At 66.9% G+C, this 9,915-nt stretch overlaps 1 protein-coding gene and 1 long non-coding RNA gene across 2 annotated transcripts; one reads left to right on the top strand and one right to left on the bottom strand.

Moving 5' to 3' along the window:
- Positions 1-154: 154 nt before the first annotated feature.
- Positions 155-6,356, top strand: DMWD (DM1 locus, WD repeat containing). The gene is made up of 4 exons (XM_082496786.1): positions 155-377; positions 1,244-1,426; positions 2,615-3,787; positions 5,887-6,356. Exons 1-4 carry the CDS (start codon positions 246-248, stop codon positions 5,932-5,934), a joined length of 1,536 nt encoding a protein of 511 aa, XP_082352912.1. The 5' UTR covers positions 155-245; the 3' UTR covers positions 5,935-6,356.
- A 1,190-nt stretch (positions 6,357-7,546) lies between these two features.
- Positions 7,547-9,846, bottom strand: LOC309682682. The gene is made up of 4 exons (XR_014270144.1): positions 9,744-9,846; positions 8,959-9,014; positions 8,752-8,832; positions 7,547-7,947 (listed from the first exon to the last, which is right to left on the bottom strand). It is a non-coding gene; the product is annotated as an uncharacterized lncRNA (long non-coding RNA).
- Positions 9,847-9,915: the final 69 nt, after the last annotated feature.

The raw sequence follows: 9,915 nt of genomic DNA on the forward strand, positions 1-9,915 counted from the left end.
GCGGGAAGATGGCGGCGGCGGCGGCGGCCCCGGGGGCGGGTGAGGGCCCCGCGGCGCTCCCGGTGCAGCCGCTGGAGCTGAAGAGTCAGTTCCGCACCCGTGAGGGCTCCTACCGGCTGCTGGGCCCCGAGCCCCGGCCCCGTGCCGGCCCCGCCGCCGCCCCCGGGCCTTCCCCGCCCGCCGCCGGCCCGGGCCCCGCCGCCGCCGCCCCGGGCCCGGCCGCGCTGCCGCCGGTGCGGTTGTCCATGGTGCGGCTGTCGCTGCCGCCCGCCGAGGAACCGGGGGGTCCGGCGGAGCGCAGCCGGGTCTGCTTCAACCTGGGCCGGGAGCTCTACTTCTACGGCGGGGCCGGCTCCGGGGGTCGCGGCAGCCGACGGGTAACGAGGGAACCGGGGCCTCGGGACGGGGGGGGGGGAACCGGTCGCTAACGGGGGTGCTGGAGCCAAGGAGGGCTGGGGATACTGGGGCTGACAGGGGGCCGGGGGGTGACGGGCATACCGGGGTTGGTGAGGGGTGATAGAGCCGGTACCGGGGGGCTGCGTCCAGCGGGGATGGGGACACCGAGGACAGGAACAGTGACCGCAGAGCCCCCGAGAGCCATCTGCTTAATGGGGACGGGGACAGTGGGGACAGTAATGGTGACCCTAGAGCCTCCAGGGGCTGCCTGCTAACAGGGAGAGTGGGGACAGTGACACTGGGGCTGGTAATGGTGACCCCAGAGCCCCTACGAGATGCGTGCTAATGTGATGGCAGAGCCCCTCTGCTAGTGGGGACGGGGACACCGGGGCTGGTAATGGTGACCCCAGAGCCCCCAGGAGCTGCCCACTAACAGGACAGTGGGGACGGTGACACTGGGGCCAGGAACAGTGACCCTAGAGCTGCCAAGATCCATCTGCTAATGAGGCCAGCGGGGACAGGGACGCCAGGGACAGTAACGGTGACCCCAGAACCCCCAGGAGCTGCCCACTAATGGGGACAGGGACAGTAACAGTGACCCCAGAGCCCCCAGGAGCTTCCCACTAATGAGGAGAGGGACAGTAGGGACAGTAATGGTGACCCCAGAGCCCCCCAGGAGCCATCTATGGTGCCACTGGGGTTGGCCCCAGGGTGGTGGTTGGGGCAGGATGACGGTGACAAGGACGCTCCCTTGAGCACCGGGGTGGGAGTGGGGGGTGTCCCCCTCCCTCAGTGACATCCCCTGCTGTGTGTGACGTCCCCCTCGGTGACATCCCCATCCCCGCAGTCGCTGGACCTGCACAAGCCCATCGACAAGCGCATTTACAAGGGGACGCAGCCGACCTGCCATGACTTCAACCAGTTCACTGCCGCCGCTGACACCATCGCCCTCCTGGTGGGCTTCTCCGCCGGGCAGGTCCAGTGCCTCGACCTCGTTAAGAAGGACGCCAGCAAGCTCTTTAACGAGGAGGTGAGCCCCTCCCGCGCCGGTGCTCAGAGACTCTGGAAAAGGAGCGAGGCTTCCGCTGAGAGACGGCGGCAGTCGTTAGGGGCCAGCTTCATTAGAGGCCCACGATGGCTGCGCCCTCAGCTGTGCTGTGACACAGATTTGGGTCCCCAAATGTCCTTTTTCTGCCTTTGCCCTCAAGTGACACCCTGGGGCTGTGCCGTGGTATTCGCTTGTGTCCCCAAATGTCCCTTTTTTGGCTCTGCCCTCAGTGACACCCCAGGGTTGGGCCACAGCGCTTGCTCATGTCTCCAAACATCCCCATTTCTGTCCCCAGATGTCCCCATCTGTGTCCCCGAGCACACTGGTTTGGGCTTTGTCTTCACTGACACCCCAGGGCTGTGCTGTGACATGGATTTGCGTCCCCAAATGCACTGATTTGGGTCCCTAAATATCTCTTTTCTGGCTTTGCCCTCACTGACGCCCTGTGGTTCTACCTTGGCCCTTGCTTGTGTCCCCAGATGTCTCTATCCATGTCCTCAAATGAGCCAGTTTGGTTTTTGTCCTCAATGACACCCTGTGGCTGCGCCGTGACATGGATTTGGGACCCCAAATATCCCTTTTTTGGCTCTGCCTTCAGTGACACCCCAGGGTTGGGCCACGGCACTTGCTCGTGTCTGTAAACATCCCCATTTGTGTCCCTAAATGTCCCTGTTCATGTCCCCAAACATGCCAGCTTGGGCTTTGTTTTCAGTGACACCGTGGGACTGCACTGTGACGTGGATTTGGGTCCCTAAATAGACCAATTTGGGTCCCCAAATATCCCTTTTTCGGCTTTACTCTCAGTGACATCCTGGGGTTTTGCTACAGCCCTCACTCATGTCCCCAGATGTCCCCATTCCTGTCCCCAGAAGTGCTGGTTTGGGCTTTGTCCTCAGTGACACTGCGGGGCTTCACTGTGACATGGATTTGGGTCCCCAAATGTCTCATTTTTGGCATTGCTGTTAGTGGCGCTCCTGAGTTTGCCACAGCAGTCGCTTGTGTCCCCAAAAGTCACCCAACCGTGTCCCCGGACGTACCAGTTCGGGCTCTGCCCTCAACAACACCCCGGGGCTGTGCTGTACCACCAATCTGTGTCCCCAGATGTGTCTGGGGGGGACCCAATCCCACCCCCTAACCTCCCCAATTTTCCCCCTCCCCAATTTCCCGCAGCGCCTGATCGACAAGACGAAGGTGACCTTCGTCAAATGGCTACCGGAGACGGAGCGGCTCTTCCTGGCCTCCCACGCCAGCGGCCACCTCTACCTGTACGACGCCGAACAGCCCTGCGGGGCCGCCGCTCCCCAGTACAACCTCCTGACGCAGGGTGAGGGCTTCAGCGTCTTCGCCTGTAAGAGCAAGACCCCCCGCAACCCCCTCCTCAAGTGGGCGGTGGGCGAAGGGGCCCTCAACGAGTTCGCCTTCTCGCCGGACGGGCGCTCGCTGGCCTGTGTCAGCCAGGACGGCTGCCTGCGCGTCTTCCACTTCGACTCCATGCTGCTGCAGGGGATGATGAAGAGTTATTTCGGGGGTTTGCTCTGCGTCTGTTGGAGCCCCGACGGGCGTTACGTGGTGACGGGGGGAGAGGACGACCTGGTGACCGTCTGGTCCTTCGCCGAGGGGCGTGTGGTGGCCCGAGGGCACGGGCACAAGTCATGGGTCAACGCCGTGGCCTTTGATCCCTTCACTGGGGCGGCGCAGAGCCCCCAACCCCCGGAGCTGAGCGGGGGTGAGGAGGAGGACGAGCCCCCCGATCCCCTCGCCCGTCGCTCCCCCGCCGTCACCTACCGCTTCGGCTCGGCCGGCCAGGACACCCAATTCTGCCTGTGGGACCTGACTGAGGACGTCCTCTACCCTCGGCCTCCCCTCTCCCGCGCCCGTACCCTCACCGGATCGGCGGACGCCGGCGTTCCTGTGCCGGGACTGCCCCGTTCGCTCTCCCGCTCCAACAGCCTCCCGCAGCCGGCGGGGACGGGCTCAGCTCGCGGCCCCCCGCCCGACGTCCCCCCAGCTTTCAGCGTTGGTCGCTTCGCCACATTGACGCTGCAGGAACGTAAGGGACCCTCCGGCGCCGAAAAAGAACACAAACGTTACCACAGTTTGGGCAACATCAGTCGGAGCGGGGAGAAACCTGCTGGCGGCGCCGCGTCCCGGGGGAGGCTGGATACGGCCAAGGTGCTGGGGACGGCGCTGTGCCCCCGCATTCACGAGGTGCCGCTGCTGGAGCCCCTCGTCTGCAAGAAGATCGCCCACGAGCGCCTGACGGTGCTGCTCTTCTTGGAGGACTGCATCGTCACCGCCTGCCAGGAGGGACTCATCTGCACCTGGGCACGGCCCGGCAAAGCCGTGAGTGTGCCGGGGGGGGGGCACGGAGAGGGGCTTTGCAGGAGCTGGGGGGATGTGGGGGGGTCCTATCGGCAGCCGGGGGGGTCAGAGAGGGCCTTTTGGGGCATGTGGGGGGTCCTATCAGCAGCCAGGGGGGTCAGAGAGGGCCTTTTGGGGGATATGGGGGTCCTATCGGCAGCCGGGGGGGTCAGAGAGGGCCTTTTGGGGCATGTGGGGGGTCCTGTCAGCAGCCAGGGGGGTCAGAGAGGGCCTTTTGGGGGATATGGGGGTCCTATCGGCAGCCAGGGCGGTCAGAGAGGGCCTTTTGGGGGATATGGGGGTCCTATCGGCAGCCGGGGGGGTCAGAGAGGGCCTTTTGGGGCATGTGGGGGGTCCTGTCAGCAGCCAGGGGGGTCAGAGAGGGCCTTTTGGGGGATATGGGGGTCCTATCGGCAGCCAGGGGGGTCAGAGAGGGCCTTTTGGGGCATGTGGGGGGTCCTATCAGCAGCCAGGGGGGTCAGAGAGGGCCTTTTGGGGGATATGGGGGTCCTATCGGCAGCCGGGGGGGTCAGAGAGGGCCTTTTGGGGGATGTGGGGTCCATCAGCAGGAGGGGGGGTCAGAGAGGGCCTTTTGGGGGATGTGGGGGTCCATCAGCAGGTGGGGGGGGGCAGAGAGCACTTTAAGGGGGCTGCGGAGACGTGGGGGGAGTCCTATCAGCACCCGGGGGGGTCAGAGAGGGACTTTTGGGGGATGTGGGGGGGTCCTATCAGCAGCCGGAGGGGACAGAGAGGGGCTTTGGGGGGATTGGGGGGTCCTGTCGGCAGCCAGGGGGGTCAGAGAGGGCCTTTTGGGGGATATGGGGGTCCTGTTGGCAGCCGGGGGGGGTCAGAGAGGGCCTTTTGGGGGATGTGGGGGGTCCTATCAGCAGCCAGAGGGGTCAGGGAGGGGCTTTGGGGGGATTGGGGGGTCCTGTTGGCAGCCAGGGGGGTCAGAGAGGGCCTTTTGGGGGATGTGGGGGTCCATCAGCAGGCGGGGGGGTCAGAGAGGGCCTTTTGGGGGATGTGGGGGTCCATCAGCAGGCGGGGGAGGGGGCAGAGAGCACTTTAAGGGGGCTGGGGAGACGTGGGGGGGGTCCTATCAGCACCCGGGGGGGTCAGAGAGGGATTTTTGGGGAATGTGGGAGGTCCTATCAGCAGCCGGGGGGGTCAGAGAGGGCCTTTTGGGGGATGTGGGGGGTCCTATCAGCAGCCGGGGGGGTCTGAGAGGGCCTTTTGGGGGATGTGGGGGTCCATCAGCAGGCGGGGGGGGCAGAGAGCGCTTTAGGGCGGCTGTGGAGACGTGGGGGGGGTCCTATCAGCAGCCAGGGGGGTCAGAGAGGGACTTTTGGGGGATGTGGGGGGTCCCACCGGCAGCCGGGGGGGTCAGAGAGGGGCTTTGAGGGGGACATGGGGTGTCAGAGAGGGGCTTTGGGGGTAACATGGGGGTCCATCAGCAGGCGGGGGGGGGAAAAGAGCGCTTTTGGGGGGGCTGGGGAGATGGGGGGGGGTGTCCTATCAGCAGCCGGGGGGGGGGGTAGAGAGCACTTTGGGGGGGCTGTGGGTGACACAGGGGGGTCCTATTGGCAGCCGGGGAGGTCAGAGAGGGGCTTTGGGGGGGCTCTGGGGGACGTGGGGGCTCAGAGAGTGCTTTGGGGGGCTGGGGGGGGGAGGGGGGGGTTCTATCGGCACCCGGGGGGGTCGGAGAGGGGCTCTGGGGGGGGACATGGGGTGTCAGAGAGGGGCTTTGGGGGGGCTCTGGGGGACGTGGGGGGTCAGAGAGTGCTTTGGGGGGGCTGAGGGGGACACGGGGGGTCCCACTCGGAGCATGGGGGGGTCAGAGGCAGGTTTGGGGGGGGGACACGGGGTGTCCCTTTGCCTGCAGTCCCCCTCCCGTGTCCCCTCTCTCCCTTCACATGTCCCCTCCGCCCCCCGCCCCCCCGGGGTGTTGTCACCTCCATCCAGGGGGGCTTTGTCCCCACAGTGCCACATCACCTGGAGGGACAGGGGGGACAGCGGGGGGGTCCCGGGGTGTGAGTGTGTGTCCCCCCTCCCGCGGTGACCGGTGTCCCCTTCCCTCGCAGGGACTGTCCTCGCAGAATGGCGGCTCTCCCAGTGGCACCGTGGTATAGCCGTCACCGTCACCCGTATGTACCCCCGCGGGTGCCACCACTCGAGGACACCGCTCCGTCCCCGTACTACTGAGCCCCCCCCCTCTTCCCGGGAGGGCGGGTGGGTGCCCTGTTGTCCCCACGGCCACCCGCTGTCCTCCCCCCCCCTGTCCCCAGCGGGGCGGTGGCACTGCGGTGCCACGCCGGCGGGGCGCCCTGTGCCTTTGTCACTTTATGTCCCCGCCGTGCCGCGGGGCCACCGGGCTCTGCCCTTATTTATACTAAAGAGACTCTTTTCACACTCGGGGTGACCCTGATGTCTCTGGGGATGGGGACAGGTTGGGGACACCGGGGGCAGAGACGAGGGGCGCTGCACGGGGACGGGGGGGACACACGCTGGGTGCCAGGTGGGGACGCGGGTGGCCGGGGGACGTGGTGGGTGATGTGGGGACACGGGGATGGACGGGGAATGCGATGGGGACAGACTGGTGACAGGATAGGTGACACGATTGGTGACAGGATGGGGACACTCTGGAGACACGATGGGTGGCACGGGGGATGTTGGGACGTGATGGGTGACACACGGGGACACAATGAGGATAGATTGGGGACACAATGAGGATAGATTGGGGACACAGCGGGTGGCACATGGGGGCATGATGGGTGGCACATGGGGATGTGGGGACAGCTTGGGGACATGCTGGGTGCTGCGCAAGGACCTGGGGACAGGTCAGGCTGCACTGGGCACTGCATAGGGACAGCTTGGGGACGGGTCAGGGGCCACGCTGGCATTTGGGGACACAGTGGTGGCACATGAGGATGAAGGGATGGGTTGGGGCCACGATGGTGCCACATGGGAACAGACTGGGGACATGATGGGTGACACACAGGGATCCAGGACAGACTAGGGACATGATGGGGGACACAGGGACAGACTGGGGACATGATGGGTGGCACATGGGGACAGCTTGGGGACACAGTGGGTGGCACATGGGATATGGAGACAGCTTGGGGACACAGGACAGGCTGGGTGGCATATGGGGACAGCTTGGGGACACAGTGGGTGGCACATGGGATGTGGAGACAGCTTGGGGACACAGGACAGACTGGGGACAGGCTGGGTGGCACATGGGGACAGCTTGGGGACACAGTGGGTGGCACATGGGGACAGAGGGACAGCTTGGGGACACGCTGGGTGCTGTGCAGAGCCGTGGGGACAGCGCGCTGCATCCAGTGCCCCACGGGGACACAGTGCTGCTGTCCCCATGTCCCCTGGGGGGGGGACACGACACACCCCACGCCCCCCCAGGGGCCATTTAGGAGTGTCCCGTCCCCCCGTGTGTCCATCCGTCTGTCTGTCCCCACCCCCCCCAGGGACCAGTTGCAGAAACACCACTTTATTCTCATCTCTTCCCCTGGGGGAGGGGGGGCAACAAACCGGGGGAGGGAGGGCAAAAAGGGGGGGTGGGGGCAAAAAAAAGGGGAGGGGGGGAAAGCTGGGGGGGGGAGGGGGGGGCAAAAAACTGGGGGAGGGGGGTATAAATAATGGGGGACATAGTGCAAACGTGGGGCGTCCCTACAAATAAATTACTAGTGGGGGGGGCTCCCCCGGGGGGGCCCCCCAGGGTGGCACGGGGGGTGGGTGGGGGGTGCCCCCCACCCATTTCGGGGGGGGGGGGGGTGTCGGGTCCCGCCGCCCCTCGTCGCCAGTCATGGGGGCAACGGGGAAACCACCCCCACCCCCAACGCGGGGGTCCCATGGGGTGGGGGGCCCCTCGTGCCTAGTGGTTATGGGGGGGCTATGTACAGTGGGGGGGTGTTCCCCCACCCCCCCCCCCGTTGTGGGGAGGGGGGGGGGTCAAGTGCAAGAAGAGGGGGTGCTGGTGAGCCATCTGGGTCCCCTCGGGGGGGGGTGGGGGGGTGTCCCCCTCAGGGGGGGGTCCCCCCACATGGGGGGGTCCCCGGGGGGGCGGGGGGGTGCAGGCCGGCGGCGCAGAGCAGCAGGCAGTCCTTGGTGGCACCGGGACGGGGGACCTGGGGACAGGGAGGGGGTCAGGGCACGCTGCGGTGGCACTCTGTGTGTCCCCCTCCCGGCCACCGCCATCCACAGCCCATCCAGCCAGTCCCTGTCCCTGTCACGTGTCCCCTCCCCCCCCGCTCTGGTTGGGGACCCCCAGATTTGGGGGTGCAGGGAAGGGGGGGGGGTACACACTGCCTGGTTTGATGTGGCATTGGGTGACAAGTGGTGGTGAGCGAGGTGACACTGCCCTCGGGGGGGGGTGGCAGGGCCTTGGGTGACACAGCCTGGGGGGTGGCAGCGCCAGAGGTGACACTTTCCAGGGGAGGGGGTGGCAGCGCCAGAGGTGACAGCGCCAGAGGTGGCAGTGCTGGAGGTGACACTTTCCAGGGTGGTGGCAGTGCCGGAGGTGGCAGTGCCAGAGGTGACACTTTCCGGGGTGATGGCAGTGCCGGAGGTGACACATCCCAGGGTGGCAGCAACGCTGGAGGTGACAGCCCCCGGGGGGTGGTGGCACTGCCCCAGAGCTCCGTGGCCGTGCCCAGTGGTGGCCATGCCAATGGTGGTGGCAGTAGCAGCCATGACTGTGGTTGTCCCCTCCCGGGGGCTGGTGGCCGTGCCCCGGGGCGGGGGGGGTGGGGGGGTGGGATGTGTTGTGTTCCCCCCCCCCCCCCCTCCAGGCAGAGGAGGTGGCCGTGCCCGGGAGGTGACAGTGGGGACAGCCATGGCTGGAGGTGGAAGGAGGAGGGCGGGGTGGGATGGGGGGGTGGTGGCAGTGGCGGGGGGGGGGGGGGTTGGGTGACAGTGACAGTGCCACGTACCCGAGCCCAGAGCAGCAGGTGCCGGGACAGGGGCACCCCCAGGGGGGAGCGGAAAAGCCGGGGGGGGCCCCCGCTGCCGGGCTGCGGAGAGAGCAGAGAGCGTCAGCGGCCCCCGCACCCCCAAACCGACCCCCCCCCCCCCTAAAAAAACACCCCCCTCCCCGCCCCCCCCAAATCTTGCCCCCCCCCCCCCCCTTCCCGCCTTACGTCCGTCGGGGGCTCCGCGGGGGGGGCCGTGATGGCGGGGGGCTGCCCCACACCTCCTGCAAGGGAAAGGGGGTGGGGCGGGGGGGTGGTCAGGGCCGGACCGCCCCCCCCAATACCATTTCCGGGGTGTCCCCTTCCCCCATTTTGGGGAGAGGATGAGCACCCCCCCCCCCCCTTTTTTGCAACCCCCCCCCCCCTTTTAGGGAGGGGATGAGGTCCTTTGTCCCTTCCCAGTGCTCTTTTTGTGGTGGCCCCCCCTTTTTTGGGGTGCCCCCTCCCTTTTTTGCCCCCTCCCCCCTTTTTGGGGTGCCCCCCCCGTTTTGGAGTGCCTCCCCCATTTTGGGTTGCCTCCCACCATATTGTGATGCCCCCCACTTTTTGGGGTACCCCTTCCAATACTCTTTCTGCCTCCCTCCCCCCCCATTTTGGGGAGGGGTCGAGGTCCTCCCCCCCCCCCTTTTTTTTGGGGTGCCCCCCCATCCTGGGGAGGGCTTCAGTGCTACCCCAGGGATTTGCGGGGGGGAGGGGGTTGTAAAGAGATTTGGGGGACCCTGGAGGGGGTCAGGAAGACTTGGGGGGGGGGCCGGGGGGGGGCCAAGCACTGCCAAAGGACTTTGGGGGGGGTCCCAAGTGATTTGGGGGGGGGGGGGGCGCTGAGGGGTGTTGGGGGCAGCTAAGGCATTTAAAGGGGGTTGGAGGAGGGTGGGGGTCCGTGGGAGGGACCTGAGGGGTTTGGGGGGTGCGGGGGGATGGGAGTTTGGGGGTACGGGGAAGGGGGGGCTTGCCTTCGTGCGGGGGGGGGTCGGGCCCCGGGGGGGGGCTCTGCAGCCGCCGCAGCTTCGCTTCCAGTTCCAGGTTGCGGCTCTCGGCCTCCTGCAGGCGCCTGGGGGGGGGGGAGGGGACACGGAAGGGGGGGGGGGGGGGGGGGGTGTCAGGGGGGACACCCCCGGGGACACC

Source organism: Vanellus vanellus (genome assembly GCF_965231255.1).
Source record: "Vanellus vanellus genome assembly, chromosome: 31".
Classification (NCBI taxonomy): Eukaryota; Metazoa; Chordata; class Aves; order Charadriiformes; family Charadriidae; genus Vanellus; species Vanellus vanellus.

What these genes read in the sequence shown, in the direction of transcription:
- DMWD (XM_082496786.1), top strand. Translation starts at nt 246, where the DNA reads ATGGTGCGGCTGTCGCTGCCGCCCGCCGAGGAACCGGGGGGTCCGGCG. An exon ending in GGGGTCGCGGCAGCCGACGG is followed by an intron (nt 378 to 1,243) that starts GTAACGAGGGAA and finishes CCATCCCCGCAG; the next exon opens with TCGCTGGACCTGCACAAGCC. An exon ending in GCAAGCTCTTTAACGAGGAG is followed by an intron (nt 1,427 to 2,614) that starts GTGAGCCCCTCC and finishes AATTTCCCGCAG; the next exon opens with CGCCTGATCGACAAGACGAA.